Genomic DNA, 19,840 nt, shown 5'->3' with positions numbered 1-19,840 from the left:
GCAGGGCGTGGTAAAATAACCAGTATTAGCTTTACGTTTTTTTCAAACACAAAATAATAAATTTGACTACTTTGAAATGGAGATGGGACTGCCCATGTCACAGATGCCATAATGGTACATATACGAAGTTCATTCCGCTATCTAACTGTATGACAGAATGTACACTTTTGTGTGTGTGTGGGAGTGTGAGAGAGACATTTTGTATTTACAACAGTTTTTTAGGGCTATTGACTGGCATATCACCATTTTTTTTATTTATTAATGTTGAATAATGGTTTTAGTCCAAGACTTTGATACATAACATTACCTCTGAAAAAACAGTGGCCTTTAAAGTGTGTGTGTGTGAGTGCTCGATTTGTTTCTGGCTGAACCAAAATTATTCAAAAACATTCTCAGTGAGGAAAGTAATGTATTAGGCTTTAAAATGTAATTTATACAGTAACAATTCATCGTTTGTCTCGGAATTGTCATGAATAATAAACTCATTAAAAGTATGTTGAAACAGACACTGTTTCAAATGCTTACCCATACCAAAGCCAAAACTATTTTCTTGTTTGGTGTTACTTTTTTAAAAGATTCCATTTTACTCTGCCAAAACTAAATTATAGATTTACAATCTTCAACGAGTAGGCCTACATTGACCAAATCTGAACAACACATAATGCAGCTCCAGAAGAAATGTAAATCCAAATCTAGCCTCAGACATTTAAAAATGTCTCAACAGTCTAAAATCACTCTCTATTAATGTCTCCCCTCCTTGCAGATGAAGGAAAGGCGACTGGGAGTGGAAGACTATTGAAAAGTATGTCTGACCTTTTTGTCAAAACAGGAACGCCTCTCATTTACTGTAATAGCTTTAATATCAGTGTTTATAAGAATGTATTTGTATGACCTTTTAATATAATTTAATGTTTAATTTTTATTGCATGAAAAGGGCTTTTTGCCTTAGCTCTTACTTTCAGTCCATTTTGTCACTGTTTGCTTTGGAGACTGTAAAGTATAAAAAAAACAAAAAATATTGTCAGAATTATCTGCCTTTTAATTAACTAAAATGTGGAAAGTTAGCTTTTTTCTCACAATTTGTTCACACCAATAAAATATACTGTAGAATTTAATGAGCAAATAAATGTTTATAAATAAAGTACTATATTATGTTTTTTTTTAAGATATGTTAAAACAATACATTAAATTGATTATACCAACAACTTTGTGTCTTTCAATTATTCTCTTCAATAACATGTATTTTCTCTCTCTCTTTCCTTACCTTTCTCCCTCCATACCCTCTCTCCCTCTCTATTTTCAGTATTCAATAACCTCTGATTTCCCTCACCATATCCTGCCAGCCCCCCCTCCTCACTTTTCTCATAAAGTAGTGATTTTTTTATATATATTCTATCCACCCTCGCTGCCAACGCTCTTGTCTTAATTTCATATTACTGTCAGAGTGATGAGAGGGGAAGGGAGGAGATGTTTTGTTCCAACATGTAATACCTGGAATTATCAACTGCTCTTGACCTTACCAGACGTAATCAAATTCACCACCTACACACGCACACACACATACAGCCTACACTGTTTCCATTGAGATATGTGTGTATGTTGCACCTGTCATTTTACTTAGCCTTTTGAGAAAGAAATGAGAATCAGATTTAGTTAAATCATTCAAAGTATAATATGACCATACCAAATATGGCTGACACCCAGTGGCGACACGTCATTTTTTGTTTTTGTTGTTGCCTGTTTGCATGTTATTCTGGCATTAATACATGTCACATATCAGTTTACAATGTAATACAAATGATCATTGAGTTAATAAAGCCGCATACAAACACGGTCTCTTTTTTGCTTTCTTGAGTATGGCAACTCCAAAATGCAGATGTTTCAGCCAACTCTGTGGTGGTGGGGCAGCCAGCAGAAAATACGGAGTGTATGGGGTTGGTAATGTTCTCTAGTTGCACTGTGATTGGCTCAGTGTTCTGTCTTTTAGGATACATTTAGGATCTTAGCTAGCAAGCTAGAAAAGTAGTCATCATGAATCAAGTCGACAATCTACTGGCAAATCCTTTTCTATCCTTGTCATATGAAGAGAAATTATAGATTAAACATATCGTTGCTCATCGGCCATTGGACATAAACATTACACAACAAGTTGGAAATCGCAAATTCAACAATGAGTTGGTTTGGAAGGAATCAGATGCAAACTGCAAGCTTTGTAAAGCAATCACTAGCCTGCAATTCAGTCAGAGTTTGAGAGCCTCTTTCTCAAGCTTAAAATTATGAAAATCCACATGCAACACCATGGGCCAGAAAAGTTTGAAAACATTGGCCATGATGTCAGTCCAGCATGACTTCTGCTGCGTTCAAAAGAACTGGAAACTCGGAACTAGGAAATCTCAGACTTCAGTGAATTTAAGACACAACTGGGAACTCTGGAAAAAACAAGCTCCAACTGGAAAAATATGTTTTCAACAGTCATCCAACTCGGAATTCCAAATCGAGAACTCTGGCCTCTTTCTAGAGCTCCAACCTGAGAATCACTGACGTCATGATTCAACCTTGTTTTTTCCCCATAGTTCCCAGTTGTCTTAAAAGCACCATAAATGCAGAGAATGTCAGACTTGCCCACAAAAAGGACCACAGCACAACAAGGTGAGTCCAAAAATGTATTGTATGCTGCTATGTAAATTATGTAATATTCCAGGGAGATATGTATACTGTAGCTAAGAAAGTAATACCAAGTGTATGTTGTGTAGTAAGCTGTTAGTAGCCCATGTGCCTCACCCTAATAATTTGGTATCTTTCTCCCTCATAACTTAGCCTACTGTTCTGACTTGGTGGTGACCATGTAGCCTTTAGTCTGTTTTAGAGAAATGTAATCATCAAATGTTGTAAGAGCTTTCATTGTCTGATTATATGCCCCCTTTATTTATCGGTTCTGACTTGTTGTACAGGGATAATACTGTAAGAACAGCCCATGTTCTGAATTTTGCAACTGTACACTTCAAAAGTGCTGAACAAATAGTTATATTGACTATGTCCATCCTATCTCGATCATTGTCTTAATCTAAATTACAGACTGCCTGTTATCCACTCATCGTTCCCTTATGCCATAGTTTGTACATCTCAATTGTCAGTAGAAATCACATTTGTGATCGGTGTCCCTTCCACGGGATGGTTAAGCTAACGTAGGCTAATGCGATTAGCATGAGTATGTAAGTAACAAGAACATTTCTCAGAATATAGACATATCTGATATTGGCAGAAAGCTTAAATTCATGTTAATCTAACTGACTGTCCAATTTACAGTAGCTATTATAATGACATAATACCATGCTATTGTTTGAGGAGAGTGCATAATTTTGAACATGAAAAGTTATTAATAAACATATTAGGCACATTTGGGCAGTCTTGGTACAACATTTCGAACAGAAATGCAATGGTTCCTTGGATCAGTCTAAAACTTTGCACACATACTACTGCCCTCTAGTGGACAAAATCATACATTTCACATGTGCTGGAATAATACATTATGGCATTTCTCTTGCATTTTAAAGACAATGGTACAAAACAAATACAAAATAACGGTTGTCTTTTTCTTTGTATTATCTTTTACCAGATCTATTCTGTTATATTCTCCTACATTCCTTTCATATTTCCAACAAAGTTCAAAGTGTTTCCTTTCAAATGGTACCAGGAATATGCATATCTTTGCTTCAGGGCCTGAGCTACAGGCAGTTAGATTTGGGTATGTCATTTTTGCCCCCCAAAAAAGGGGTGTATCCCCTTAAGCAAGCATGGTGCTGAGAAGAAAGCTCTTCTGTTGGGATAGCATTATGTAGGCTGTAACAGTTTGTGGGCACCATTTATGGGCACCATTTGTTACCGTTATAGTGCAATTCATGTATTATTTAGTTTTGTGTTGTGGCTTTGCTTGGCATGTATCTAAACAATTTTTGGGGAGTTTGCCCCACGAAGGTTTACATGCTAAAATCGGGCACTGTCGACACCAACTTATATTTACTGTGTTAATGACAGGAGATAATGTTGTGTACTTGTTTATGAATATATTTTGATTGTAGTTCAAGGTGTTGACAATGACTGGGACGTTTGCATCTAGTGGAAAAATACCTCGCAACAACATAATTGGAGCGTTCATTATAGTAACTATGCTTACAACACCAGGTTACTGTATGTCACCGCACCCATGGCTGTATATATTAGACATGTTAGCTAATACTAACCTACCGTACCGCACGCACGCACGGGGTAAACGGTAGTAGGGCTTAAGGGTAGAGAGCGTCAGGTTGAAAACAAGCCCTGAGTGGTGACAGAGTACAGGACATGGGATAGCAATGAGTGTCATGTTTTGTCATTGATTATCATGCCTTGTCCCTGTTCTTCTCCTTCTATTCGTTTCCCTCTGCTGGTCTTATTAGGTTCTTTCCCTCTTTCTATCCCTCTCTCTCCCCCTCCCTCTCTCACTCTCCTGAGGTTGGAATAATACTGTGAAAATGTGAAAAATTATGATAATGTCCTTTCAGTGTAAAATATGTTTGATCTTCTCTCTATCGTTCCGTTCCTGCTCCCAGCTGTTCCTATTCCCCTAATCAATCATTTAGTCTTCCCACACCTGTTCCCGATCCTTTTCCTTGATTAGAGTCCCTATTTCTCTCCTTGTTATTCGTTTCTGCCCTGTCGGTTCCTTGTCTAGAATTCACCGTGCTGTGTTTGTGTATCGCCCTGTCGTGTCGTGTTTTCCTCAGATGCTGCGTGGTGAGCAGGTGTCTGAGTCTGTTTGGTTCAAGTGCCTTCCCGAGGCAACCTGCTGTTCACCTGCTGTTCAAGATCGAGTCTCCAGTTTGTCCTCGTCATTTCGAGTGAAAGTTGTGTTTTTTGATTGTATTTACTTTACTGGATTAAAGACTCTGTTTTCGCCAAGTCGCTTTTGGGTCCTCTTTCACCTGCATGACAATGAGAGGACCTTGAGCAAATATTGACTGTAGTGTCATTTTCCCTTGCTCTTACCTTGGACAAACTGGTCACAGCCATGCTTGGTTAATATCAATCCATCTTCCTATTCTTTCTTCTCTCTCTTTTTCTTTCTGTTCAATGAACTAAGTTCACATGATATGTTATGGTACATAATTGCAATGGAAGTAGAAATGAGATAGAGTGCAGTCAGTGCAGTCAAACGTGCAGTACAGGCCCAGTGCAGTCAAACGTGATTTCCTGTGTTTTATATTTCCACACTGAGGTTGGAATAATACTGTGAAAATGTGAAAAATTATGATAATGTCCTTTCAGTGTAAAATATGTTTGATCTTAGAGTTCCAAACCTCTCTGCCAATACGTTTTCAGTTTTCCCCTCCCCACTCATACCTCTCCAAGACAGTCCAAGCAAAATTCTTCCTGGAGAAATTGCTCTTTGCTGAGAAGCAATTTTTTGTTTGTCTTTGACCATTTTAATTGAAAAGAATACCATTAATTTACTTAATTTTTCCCCAGGAATGATTTAATATTGACATAGAAATGGCTGCATTGGACCTTTTAAATGAACAATGGGGCGGCAGGGTAGCCTAGTGGTTAGAGCGTGGACTAGTAACCGAAAGGTTGCAAGTTCAAATCCCAAGCTGACAAGGTACAAATCTGTCATTCTGCCCCTGAACAGGCAGTTAACCCACAGGCTGTCATTGAAAATAAGAATTTGTTCCTAACTGCCTTGCCTAGTTATATAAAAAATATAATTTTAGGAATAATGTCTTTCTCTCTCCAGTGCTGCTCAGTGCTGCGTGCTGTGTTACTACAGTACATGTGGTTCCTGATGAGTTTTTATCTTAATATGAAATCATTTCTGGGTTACCATTAAGTACCTTGTGCGTGGCCATCTTGTCGCACTCAACCGAGGAGCCCCTGTGTTGAGGGTCAGCGTGGCGGATGTGTTGTTGCCTACGCTCACCACCTGGAAGCATCCGGTCAGGAAGTCTAGAATCCAGTTGCAGAGGGAGGTGTTCAGTCTCCGGGTCCTTAGCTTAGTGATGAGCTAGAAGGGCGCTATGGTGTTGAATGCTGAGCTGTACTCAATGAACAGCATTGATGTTCCCTTCATCCACGTGAGAAAGGGCAGTGTGGAGTGCAATAAAGATAGCATCATCATCTCAAATCATAAAGCCTCAGTGCATACATGGTTCATAGGACTGAAAGTTAATGACTCATAAGTTAAAATAACTAATTTATACTGGGTTTATTTCTCAGGCAGTATTAATAGTTCACTTCCTTAACTGATAGCCTCCTCTAAGTGGTGTGTATTTAAATCTGGTGTGAAACATTCATCTGTAAATACAAAATAAATGCTTTTCCTGGTTCCTCGTGTGCTGTTCACACAATATCCCAGAGGGAAGTTAACCAGGGATGTCATATAAGTCACATAACTAGGGAAGTGTAACTCATCCTTAGGCAGAGCTTCAATGGTTACAGTGGTTACTTTCTGTTGTTAAAAACTGATTTCAGATCAGCTCTCCTCTAAATAATATGTTATTAATCATATACAATGCCTTCTGAAAGTATTCAGATGCCTTGACTTTTTCAAAATGTTGTGAGGAGTTTCTCTCATTCTTCTCTGCAGATCCTCTCAAGCTCTTTCAGGTTGGACGGGGAGCGTTGCTGCACGGCTATTTTCAAGGCTCTCTAGATATGTTAGGTCAGGTCAAGTCCGGGCTCTGGCTGGGCCACTCAAGGACATTTAGAGATTTGTTCCGAAGCCACTCCTGCGTTGTCTTCGCTGTGTGCTTCGGGTCGTTGTCCTGTTGGAAGGTCAACCATCGCCCCAGTCTGAGGACGGGAGCGCTATGGAGCCGGTTTTCATCAAGGATCTCTCCGTACTTTGCTCCATTCATCTTTGCCTCAATCCTGACTAGTCTCCCAGTCCCTGCCACTGAAAAACATCCCACAACATGATGCTGCCACCACCATGCTTCATCGTAGCGGTGGTGCCAGTATTCCTCCAGATGTGACACTTTGCATTCAGGCCAAAGAATTCATCCTTGGTTTCATCAAATCAGAGAATCGTGTTTCTCATGGTCTGAGGGTCTTTAGGTGCCTTTTGGCAAACTCCAAGCGGGCTCTCATATGCCATTTACTGAGAGTGGCTTCCATCTGGCCACCTACCTTAAATACATGATTGGTGGAGTGCTGCAGAGATGGTTGTCCTTCTGGAGGGTTCTCATCTCCTTAGAGGAACTCTGGAGCTCTGTCAGAGTGACCATTGGGTTCTTGGTCACCGCCCTTCTCCCCCGATTGCTCAGTTTGGTCCGGAGGCCAGCTCGAAGAAGAGCCTTGGTGTTTCTAAACTTCTTCCATTTAATCATGATGGAGGCCACTGTGTTCTTGGGGACCTTCAATTGCTGCAGACATATTTTGGTACCCTTCCCCTGATCTGTGCACAATGCTGTCTCGTAGCTCTACGGACAATTCCTTTGACCTCATGGCTTAGTTTTTGCTCTGAAATGCACGGTCAACTGTGGGACCTTATATAGACAGGTGTGTGCCTTTCCAAATCATGTCCAATCATTTTAATTTACCACAGGTGGACTCCAATGAAGTTGTAGAAACATCTCAAGGATGATCCATGGAAACAGAATGCCCCTGAGCTTAATTTCGAATCTCATAGCAAAGGGTCTGACTACTTATGTAAATAAGGTTGATCTGTTTTGTATTTTTAATACATGTGCAAACATTTCTAAAAATTCCTTTTCACTTTGTCATTATGGGATATTGTGTGTAGATTTTTGAGGATTTATTTTTATTTAATCAATTTTATAAATAGGCTGTAATGTAACAAAATGTGGAAAAAGTCAAGGGGTCTAAATACTTCCCGAAGGCACATATGCCGTTTGCAGACTCTTATTATCCAAAACAGTCATGCATGCATACATTTTTACGTATAGGTTGTCCCATGAATCAAACCTACCTTACTGGTGTGGACTACCAGGGTATTTAAGTTTAAGTTACACCATAAGTTACACCATAAGTTACACCATAATTATTGATGACATCACTCCAAACCCAATAGCCTTGAGAAAAACAAGCATTTTAAATGTACAAACCTCTAACCCAATGTACATAAGGAACTAAGACCTAATTAAAACACCATACATGGAAATCAGCCATATACCACCAGTGCCAACAGTTATTTTCATGGCCATTTTATTTATGTGAATTTTACAGAGACCGTACAATGTACACACATTTGAAAGAAGAACCCTTTATTTATCAACTGAAATGTATCTTTCTTCACAATGTGTGCTTCATCCTAAGGATACTGTTCTGTTTATAATGGGAAGTAGACAATCTGCTGTACAGCTTGGACAGACAAAGCTCCATTCACTCTTCAGCAAATAGATTTCTATCTGACCTTCAACCCCAGGTATCAGAGTTGAAACTGTACCCCTTTGTCTACTGTTCATACACACACACACATACACACACCTAAAGTAAGATCCCAAGATGGTTGAAGGGGTAGTAGCTAGTTTATCCCACTGTGTGACATTGCAGTCAATTATGAAGCCCAGATTCTTTGTCATTCAGTAGTAAGATTAACTCTTTGGTTCTGTTGTGTGAGATGTTTAATAACAGTCTCCAAACCATGTGATCTCTCTCTGGGAGGATTTAGTAGTTAAGTTACATTTCAGTTTTCCTTCTAATAAAACAAGCAACTTTACACTTCAATCACCAGATGAGATGATAACCTGTCTGTCTGAGCAGTCACTTTGAGCACCTTGAAAAAGGAGTTGATAGTGTGACGACCCTCCCACTCTGTCTGCCGTATTCTCTATCTTTGCTCTTGTTTCCTTGTTAGGATGCCGGTGGGCGGAGTTGGGAGGGTCGTCAGCTACATGGGAAATACATGGGCCCGGGTGTGTCCCAGGATAAATAGAGATCTTCCACATTCATTGAAAATACTCTCTCCATACAGACACCTTTACAGATTGTGTTGTGTATCTTGGTGGCCTTTTGGTTGTTTGCTTTAGCACCTTTCAATACCCTGCATTATCACATTCATGCATGCAAAACACTCACTTACACTACTGATTATACACACACCATTGTATATTGTACTTAGTTAACTTTATTTAATAAATATATATTTTGTTACTCCTTATCTCCTCGTTGTATCCCTTTTGTTACGGGCTTTGAGCCGGTTCGTGACAATATGAAGGCGATATTAAGGGCTCGATTCAATCCGTAGCACTGAATGTCTGCATTGTAGCGCGATTGAAATAAAATGGTAATTTCCAATTGAGCCGACATATGCAACGTTTACCAGGAATGCAGTTGCCTTTAAATTACAATCGTGCTATAGCGTAGATCTTCAGCGATACTCATTGAATCAAGACCTAAGAGGAAGGCCACTGGCAGAAGCAGTCACTTTACACCTTAACCTTTTGCGACGATCAAACCCGTATCCGGGAGCGTAATCATAGCCTCAAATGCATTAGCATAACGCAACGGACATAAATACCCCTAGAAACTTTTCCTATTCATGAAAATCGCAAATGAAATTAAATAAATATATTCAAACACAAGCTTAGCCTTTTGTTAACAACACTGTCAGCTCAGATTTTCAAAATATGTGTTACAGCCAACGCTAGACAAGCATTTGTGTAAGTTTATCATGGCATAATGCTACGCTAGGCTCTGCTGGCAGCAGGCATCATTTTCACAAAAATAAGAAAAGCAACCAAATTAAATCATTTACCTTTGAAGAACTTCGGATGCTTTCACTCAGGAGACTCCCAGTTAGATAGCAAATGTTCCTTTTTCCCAAAATATTATTTTTGTAGGCGAAAAAGCTCCCGTTTCTTCACCATGCTTGGCTGAGAAATCGACCGAAAAATGCTACAACTATAACGGCAAACTTTTTTCAAAATTAGATACATAATATCGACAGAAACACGGCAAACGTTGTTTAGGATCCATCCTCAAGGTGTTTTTAACAAATACATTTGATAATATATCTGTTGAGGCAGTTGGTTTCTCATAAGAAGCGATTGGAAAAATGGCTACCTCAGTATTTTACGCAAGGTTTTCTGCGGGAGAAAACGTGACCACATGCCATATATGGTCCCTTACAGCCATTCTTCAAGAGAAATGCCTAAAAAGACGTCACAATGCTGTAGACAACTTGGGGAAAACGTGGAAAACGTAAGCTCATTCGTAGCTCATTCACAGCCATATAAGGAGTCATTGGCATGAGGCGGTTTCAAAAAATGCATCACTTCCTGGTTGGATTTTTATCTGGGTTTCGCCTGTAACATCAGTTCTGTGGCACTCATAGACAATATCTTTGCAGTTTTGGAAACGTCAGAGTGTCTTCTTTCCAAAGCTGTCAATTATATGCATAGCGAGCATCTTTTCGTGACAAAATATCTTGTTTAAAACGGGAACGTTTTTCATCCAAAAATAAAAATAGCGGCCCCTAAATCCAACTGGTTAAAGACCTGACAAAAAGCACATGACCCTGTAATGCCACAGAAACAAAGATAGGTTGGAGGGTGGATGCTCCATTTTAAACTTACCCCCCAAAACAACGTCTAATGGTGAGAGGGATGGTGTGTGATTATACCAAGACAAACAGAGACACAATTTGAGGAAGGAAATCAAAAAGGGATTGGCGAGATAAAGCAGCTAAAGAACATTACAAGATCTGCTTAAAAGCTCTATTCTACTGCAAGGGGACATTGGGAGAAACACACTAACGCTATCATGTGGTCAGCTAAAGTTAGCATGTTTACCGCCTTAGCCGGGTGTTGTACTTTTGGCGTCTCCTTTTGGCCTAGAAAATTACATCTAAATATATTATGTATATACTGTATACATTGGAATATAAATGATTTCGGCAAACAAACAATGACTTAAAAAAAAAATAATGTTCCTTCATTGAAACGAAGACCCTTCACAATTTTACCAGGCAAGTCAGTTTTGAACAAATTCTTATTTTCAATGATGGCCTAGGAACAGTGGGTTAACTGCATGTTCAGCAGCAGAACGACAGATTTGTACCTTGTCAGCTCGGGGGTTTGAACTTGCAACCTTCCGGATACTCGTCCAACACTCTAACCACTAGGCTACCCTGCCGCCGGAAACAAACACCCACCAACCCAAAGTGTAATCCAGGCTACCTAAGTATGATTCTCAATCAGGGACAACAATTGACAGTTGCCTCTGAGAACCATACCAGGCCTAACTCAAAAACCAACATTGAAAAACCAACATAGACTGCCCACCCCAACTCACACCCTAACCATACTAAAACAAAGACAAAAACAAAGGAACTAAGGTAAGAACATGACAATATCAGTTATATAATTCCTTCTTTTCATAGGGTCTTATGTCATCATGTCCGCCCTTGGTCAACTCAGTATGCTTCACAATGGGAAGTTGTAAGCTGATCTAACGTCACTGGTCAGACAACAGACAGGAACAACAAACAACCCATGTGGTTACCTCTCACTATGGTCTTTTTCTTCATGTGTCTAATTATTTTCTACAAACTTTGGGCAATGTCTCTGAAAGGACTGGGCCAACCAGTCAGGATGTCAGGATATAAATAACATAGGAAAAACTGGTAAAAAAATAACATCAACATGGATACAATACAAAAATAGATAGCTGGAGATGACCTATCAATGTGTGTTCATACAATGAAGCACAGCAAGCTCTCTGAAGACAAACAAAGCCATGGCAATAACCTATCTGGAACCTAAAAGGCTGGCTGTCCCCATACGAGAACCCTTTGAAAAACATTTTCTATAGAGGGTTCAGCCAAAGAAACCTTTTTTTCTAGGAGTGTACGTCCACTAAATAGAGCATGTATAGAATAGAATATAGAAATATAAATTCTATAAGCACTGTAGAACTATATTGGTGGAATATTGAAATGTAGAACCATACACTGAGTGTACAAAGCATTAAGAACATCTGCTCTTTCCATAACATACTGAAAGGGTGATACCTAGTCAGTTGTACAACTGAATGCCTTTAACTGAAATGTGTCTTCCACATTTAACCCAAACCCTCTGAATCAGAGGTGGCCTGCTTTAATCGACATCCACAGCGCCTGGGGAACATTGCTCAGTGGAAGAACAACAGATTTTTACCTTGTCAGCTCAGGGATTCAATCCAGTAACCTTTTAGTTACTGGCCCAACACTCTAACCAGTAGGCTACCTGCCGACTGCCCAGGTGTATCCAGGTGAAAGCTAATGTATGATCCCTTATTGATGCCACTTGTTAAATCCACTTCAATCAGTGTAGATGACGGGGATGAGACAGGTAAGCAAATGCATTTTAAGCCTTGAGACACATGGATAGTGTATGTGTGCCATTCAGAGGGTGAATGGGCAAGACAAAGGATTTAAGTGCCTTTGAACTGTGTATAGTAGTAGGTGTCTGGTGCACCGGTTTGTGTCAAGAACTACAAAGGCTGCTGGGTTTTTCACACTTAGCAATTTCTGTGTGTTTCAAAAATGGTCCACAACCCAAAGAACATATAGACAATTTGACACAAAGGCCAGCATCCCTGTGGAAGGCTTTCAACACCTTTTTAGAGTCCATGCCCAGATTAATTGAGGCTGTTCTACTGGGGGAGTTACAAGTCAATATTAAGAAGGTGTTCCTAATGTTTTGTATACTCAGTGTAGACCAAAGAGTGTAAAACGTACTGTAGTTTAGGAATTAGGTTTAGGGAATATTTACAGTCGAGTGCCTAGAGTATTATTCTCTTGCTCCTGAGAGTACAACAAAAATTGACACAACAGACTACCGTTACGCAACCCAATCCTTGGCAAAATAGTCACACAAACAGTACCAGTCAAAAGTTTGGACACACCTACTCATTCCAGGTTTTTCTTTATTTTTACTGTTTTTGTGGAATAATAGTGAAGACATCAAAACTATGAAATAACACATGGAATCATGTAGTAACCAAAAAACTGATAAACAAATCAAAATATATTTAATGTTTGAGATTCTTCAAAGTAGCCATCCTTTGCCTTGATGACTTTGCTAGGTAAATCTCTGCCTTATCTCAGCTCACTGGTCACCATAGCAACAACCACCCGTAGCAGCACTCCAGCAGGTACATTGCACTGGTCATCCCCAAAGCCAACACCTACTTTGGCTGCCTTTTCTTCCAATTCTCTGCTGCCAATGACTGGAACGAATAGCAAAAATCACTGAAGTTGGAGACTTATATCTGCCTCACCAACTTCAAGCATCAGCTGTCAGAGCAGCTTACCGATCGCTGCAGCTGTACAGAGCCCATCTGTAAATAGCCCATCCAACTACATACCTCATCCCCATATTTGTTTTTGTTTGTCTGCTCTTTTGCACACCAGTTTTTCTACTTGCACATCCTCATCTGCACATCTATCACTCCAGTGTTAATTGCTAAGTTGTAAATACTATTTATTGCCTTACCTCCTTACTTCATTTGCACACACTGTATACAGATTTTTCTATTATGTTAGTGACTGTACATTTGTTTATCCCACGTGTAACTCTGTGTTGTTGTTTTGTCACACTGCTTTGCTTTATCTTGGCCAGGTCGCAGTTGTAAATGAGAAATTGTTCTCAACTGGCCTACCTGGTTAAACAAAGGTAAAATAAAACAATTTTAAAAAGACAGCTTCGCACACTCTTGGCATTCATTCAACTAGCATCATGAGGTGGTCACCTGAAATGCATTTCAATTAACAAGTTGTTAAAAGTAAATTTGGGGAAATTCTTTCCTTCTTAATGCGTTTGAGCCAAGCTGTTGTTTTGTGACAAGTTAGGGGTGATAAACAGAAAATCTCATGAGGCCTGCCACAGGAAAGGAAGACCCAGAGTTACTTCTGCTGCAGAGGATAACTTCATTAGAGCTCTCTGCACCTCAGATTTCTGTCCAAATAAATGCTTCACAGAGTTCAAGTAACAGACACATCTCAACATCAACTGTTCAGAGACTGCGTGAATCAGGCCTTCATGGTCGAATTGCTGCAAAGAAACCACAACTAAAGGACACCAATAAGATGAAGAGACAAGCATTGGCTAAGAAACACAATCAATGGACATTAAACTGGTGGAAATCTGTCCTTCAGCCTGATGAGTCCAAATGTGATATTTTTGGTTCCAACCTCTGTGTCTTTGTGAGACACGGAGTAGGTGAACGGATGATCTCCGCATGTATGGTTTCCACCGTGGAGGAGGTGGGATGGTGTGGGGGTGCTTTGCTGGCGACACTGTCTGTGATTTATTTAGAATTCAAGGCACACTTAACCAGCATGGCTACCACAGCATTCTGCAGTGATACACCATCCCATCTGGTTTGCGCTTAGTAGGACAATAATTTGTTTTTCAACAGGACAATGACCCAAAACACACCTCCAGGTTGTGTAAGGGCCATATGTGAACAAGGAGAGTGATGGAATGCTGCATCAGATGACCTGAAATCCACAATCACCCAACCTCAACCCAATTGAAACAGTTTGGGATGAGTTGGACCATAGAGTGAAGGAAAAGTAGCCAACAAGTGCTCAGCATATTTGTGAATTCCTCCAAGAATGTTGGAAAAGCATTCTACATTTTTTATTTTTTATTTAACCTTTATTTAACTAGGGAAGTCAATTAAGGACACATTCTTATTTACAATGATGGCTGGTTGAGAGAATGCCAAGAGTGTGCAAAGCTGTCATCAAGGCAAAGGGTGGCAACTTTGAGGAATCTAAAATATATTTTGATTTGTTTAACTCTTTTTTTGGTTACTACATGATTCCATATGTGTTAGTTCATAGTTTTGATGTCTACACTATTATTCTACCACGTAGAAACTAGTAAAAATAAAGAAACTTTTGACTGGTACTGTATGACCATGTGACTCACAAGACAAATATGCATGATCTACAGTATGTTAAAAAATAAATCCATATTTTAGTAAAAAAAGCAGCAGATATTGAAGCTGAATAGATATCGAAGTTAGATTGTGCTTTTGGAATATTAAGAGGCCTTGTAGAAAATATTTAAGAGTTTTTAAAGAGTTAGTCCTCATAGTCCTCCCCGGCGGTTGCAGCATCTAGAGCCGCTAGAGCTTCCGCCACCATAGAGTCTGTGATGTGATATACATCATCTTCTTCCCGTCCCTCATCTTCGCTCTTCGTCACCGAGATCCTGATCCCGCTCTCTACGGTAGTGGCGTCCGGCGCCCTCCTATCATCCTTCGTGTCTGCCGAGGACAGGCTAGTTGTACTAGTTGGAATATCCGCAGACAGGACGCTCTCCTCATCCCCTGTGTCACACAGGTACTCAGGTGTGCCCCCCACCCCCTCATCCAGCTCATCCGTCAACGAGGTGTAGCACCCCACACCGGGCCAGGAGGGGTCCGAGCTATTTCGGAGCATCCTAATCTTGTGGGAGTCATTGTCACCCAAATGTGTCAGATGGTGACTATTATCCAGGGAGAGTGTGTTAGGGTAGATTGGAACTTGGCTGGGGCCCTTAGATGGATCTCGTATTGGAACCTGGCCCTCTGGATGGAGGATATACAGACCCCTACCACCACCACCACCCTCCCCTGCCCAAGGTTTGACTCCCTGCCCCCTCTCTGGGTTGGCGGGCACGGCGTGAAGCCTGTTGATCTGGTTGTTGTCGATCTCCAGCTTGAGGCCTCGTCCTCCATCTTCTCCATCGTTGTACTTGTTACTGTTGCTGAAGTCCAGGTTGTGAAAGTCCTGCTTCTGCTTGTTGTTGGACTGGTCCCTGCCGTCTGCTGGGAGGTGGTGGGGCTGGTAGAGAGAGCTCTCTGCCGGGTCCCTATTCCTGCCGTGGACGTCCACCGGAACAGTCGGATCATAGATGTAACAGGGAGAAGGGAAGAAGAGAGGAAAACATTTCGAGAAATAGAGAAAGGGGAGAGAGAGACCATTAGAGACAGACAAACAAATAGATGAAATAGCAATTAAATAACAATATTTATCATTCCCCGTCTTGTCAGCGGTCCCTGTGTTCTATAGAAAACTGTCAACTTTCAATAACCAGTCACACATGACTTTCATTGTTTCTCTAAGACACAGAGAAGAAATACGACAGGCGGACTATTTAGGTGCATTGACACAGTAGTCTCAGGGTGTCAGCTTTGCCTGAGAATCGATTAAACACCCGCACATACCCCCTTGCACACTGTCAAAACAAGGACATCTCTCCTAGTAGCAGAGGGAGACAGAGAATGACAGAGAGGGAGAGCGACAGAGAGTGACAGACAGAAAGAGAGAGAGATCAACAGAGAGAGAGCAGAGAGTGAAAAAGGTAAACACTAACACAGATAGTACAGGAGCAGTATAGATGGGGGCCTTAATTTGTGGACATTGTAACAGGCTGTCAGATACTTCCTGCTGTGAGCACCTTATGCTGATAACTCTCTCTTTCACCATGCATGCACTCCCTCATACCCCACAAATCACACAACCCCCACACACCATCTCACACCTCTAAAGGTCTCTTGCTTTACCTCTCCCCCTCACTTCAACCCCACCTTTCTCTTCTCTCTGTGTTTGAGCACTCCTCCTCTCGCTGTATGATATTGTCCCCCAAAACCTCTCCCTCTCTCCAGTCCTCTCCTCATTCCCTCACTCGAGTATCTTCCTTCAAGTTTTAATCAGGCAATAACTAACTCATTAGGAATCCGGGGCATCACGGAAGCATTAGTTTATATAGAGCGGCTATCTCCCGAATCCACTCTTAAAGATCTGAAGATCTTTTACATCAATAGCAGTCAATCATTCATTATTCTTTACCTTATATCAGTCTCATCTGAACGTCGTAAAATTCTCGGTTATCTGCATGAACCCTAGCATAAATTATGAATATGCGATATACAAATTGGCTTAATTATTTATTTACTAACTAATCAAATCACAGAAATACATAACAAACAGTATATATTATACATTGGGTTTCTACATGATACATAGTAAAGTCCCTAGCGGATTAAACCGATATGACGGCTTGGTAGACAAAAGAAAAGGGGTGTGGAGTTCAAGAGCGGGAAACTCATCAAGGATTACAACACTCATAGAAATCGCTTATACTTTACATGAATGACCTCTCATTAGAAAATAAATTGCATTTATATTTACGCCTGTCGGTCATTGTGGCCTTCTCTGTTGGTATTTGGTCCGTCTGCTGGAGAGAGTTGACAGAAAAGTCTCTGGTTGTGTTTCCCCGAAGATCAAAGTCTTTTTTGATTTGTTAGAATTGTTATTTTTTGAAGACATCCTCCTCCCTCATGTGGTACCCTTCCTACAGGCTCATCCTGACATGACCCATCAGCATGACAATGCCACAAGCCATACTGCTCGTTCACTCCACAAATTTCTTGTTAACAAACTATAGTTTTGGCAAGTCAGTTAGGTCATCTATTTTGTGCATGACACAAATAATTTTTCCAACAACAGATTATTTCACTTATAATTCACTGTATCACAATTCCAGTGGGTCAGAAGGTTACATACACTAAGTTGACTGTGCCATTAAACTACTTGGAAAATTCCAGAAAATTATGTGCTTTTAGAAGCTTCTGATAGGCTAATTGACATAACTTGAGTCAATTGGAGGTGTACCTGTGGATGTATTTCAAGGCATACCTTTAAACTTGACATCATGGGAAAATCAAAATAAATCATCCAAGACCTCAGAAAAAAATTGTAGACCTCCACAAGTCTGGTTCATCCTTGGGAGCAATTTCCAAATGCCTGAAGGTACCCAGTCCATCTGTACAAACAATAGTACGCAAGTATAAACACCATGGGACCAGGCAGCCGTCATACCACTCAGGAAGGAGACGCGTTCTGTCTCCTAGAGATGAACGTACTTTGGTGCGAAAAGTGCAAATCAATCCCAGAACAACAGCATAGGACCTTGTGAAGATGCTGGAGGAAACAAGTACAAAAGTTACAATATCCACAGCCCTATTATGACATAACCTGAAAGGCCGCTCTGCAAGGAAGAAGCCACTGCTCCAAAACCGCCATAAAAAAGCCAGACTACGGTTTGCAATTGCACATGGGGACACAGATCATACTTTTTGGAGAAATGTCCTCTGGTCTGATGAAACAAAAATAGAACTGTTTGGCCATAATGACCATCGTTATGTTGGGAGGAAAAAGGGGAGGCTTGCAAGCCGAAGAACACCATGCGAACCGTGAAGTACGGGGGTGGCAGCATCATGTTGTGGGCGTGCTTTGCTGCAGGAGGGACTGGTGCACTTCACAAAATAGATGGCATACTGAGGCATGAAAATTATGTGGATATATTGAAGCAACATCTCAAGACATCAGTCAGGAAGTTAAAGCTTGGTCGCAAATAGGTCTTTCAAATGCACAATCACCCCAAACATAATTCCAAAGTTGTGTCAAAATGGCTTAAGAACAACAAAGTCAAGGTATTGGAGTGGCCATCACAAAGCCCTGACCTCAATCCTATAGAAAATGTGTGGGCAGAATTGTAAAAGCGTGTGCGAGCAAGGAGGCCTACAAACCTGACCCAGCTACACCAGCTCTGTCAGGAGGAATGGGCCAAAATTCACCCAACTTATTGTGAGAAGCTTGTGGAAGGCTACCCGAAACGTTTGACCCATTTGGTCTTCTATAACAGTCTTGATGGATTTCACAGGAGTCCTCTGTGATTTGTGATCAGGCATGCGAAGGTCTGAGAGAATGGAGAGTTGGCAGGCAGTCAAAGTCGGAACTGACCCAGTAACCTACAGTACCGTCCCTCCAAGCCAATCTGTTTAATATGCTAAGGAAATGGCTAAGCCAAGAAATGTGACACTGAGAACAATTAAGGGGAGGTGTATGTTTGTGTGTGAGTGTGTGTGCCCATGCATTTTAAAGTGTGAGAAACAGAGGTTGTGTGTGTGTCTTTCTACCTTCCTGTACATGGGAAAGAGAGGTGTGTGTGTAGGAGGGATTACAATATGTGAATTGGTGTAAAGCCCTTTTATTTATATTCAATCAAAAAGTATTACTCCTTTCCCCTTTCCTCTTACATTTACACTTACAGCAAAGTAAGCTGAGAGGAGGGTGATGAGATAACTATTGGCATATTGACTGGATGTTTATACGGAAAGCCAATGTTAGAGGTCACTGTGAGTGACAATTTATAATGTAGCCCATCTCTATATATATGAAACAGAATTAAAGCAATCATTAGGATGGGAAGAGAATGTACAGTGACATTCAGATAGGACATCTGTCTGGTTCAATAGGATAGATAAGGCTATACGAGGAATACTGTAGCTGTAGCTCGTGATAGTAAGAATAAGGACTGGATTTTGATAACCATCTAACACATTTTGTTAAGCAGTGTGACCTTCGCTTAGAGATGGAGAGCTGCTGTCAATATGTAAACCTTCCCCCTCTCCTCACACAACCATAAATGCAATGGGTTCATACAGACAAACGTCAGAAGCCCTCATGCAAGCACACACACACCAGGGTTTCCGTTAGGAAAATGACTGGGAAGTTACCAGGAAGACTTTAATTTACCGGCCATTTGAGAATTATGGTAATTATTCTAAACAGAACTTCTGTAATGAAAAGTTTGCCAAAATGTAATTCTGGGAAAACACCATTCTAAACAGCACACCTGAGTGGTTACATATGTGACAGAAATGAACATTTCGGTTCGAAAGTTAGAAAGATGGGGAATCTAAAGATGCAACAACTAGCATTGCACCTTTGCTTTCTGGACAAAAAACAAAATTTTATTTTCGAAAACCAATAGAACAGGAGAGAAATCCTGGTTTCAAT

At 40.5% G+C, this 19,840-nt stretch overlaps 1 protein-coding gene across 5 annotated transcripts in view; it reads right to left on the bottom strand.

Annotated features, from left to right (window-relative positions):
- Nucleotides 1-19,840, bottom strand: part of LOC124008721 — a 69,995-nt gene that overhangs the window by 30,450 nt on the left and 19,705 nt on the right. Inside the window, exon 3 of one of the 5 annotated variants that reach the window (XM_046320233.1) lies at nucleotides 14,825-15,851. The exons of the other annotated variants lie outside the window; for them this stretch is intronic. Coding sequence (XP_046176189.1) covers nucleotides 15,074-15,851 — 778 coding nt within the window. The 3' untranslated portion in view covers nucleotides 14,825-15,073. Of the gene's footprint in view, nucleotides 1-14,824; nucleotides 15,852-19,840 lie in introns of those variants that run through there. 5 annotated transcript variants of the gene reach the window in all.

The sequence above is a fragment of the Oncorhynchus gorbuscha genome, linkage group LG21 (assembly GCF_021184085.1).
Source record: "Oncorhynchus gorbuscha isolate QuinsamMale2020 ecotype Even-year linkage group LG21, OgorEven_v1.0, whole genome shotgun sequence".
In the NCBI taxonomy this organism is placed as follows: Eukaryota; Metazoa; Chordata; class Actinopteri; order Salmoniformes; family Salmonidae; genus Oncorhynchus; species Oncorhynchus gorbuscha.
Note: the sequence above shows the minus strand (reverse complement) of the source record. Positions and strands in the feature narration are given on the sequence as shown.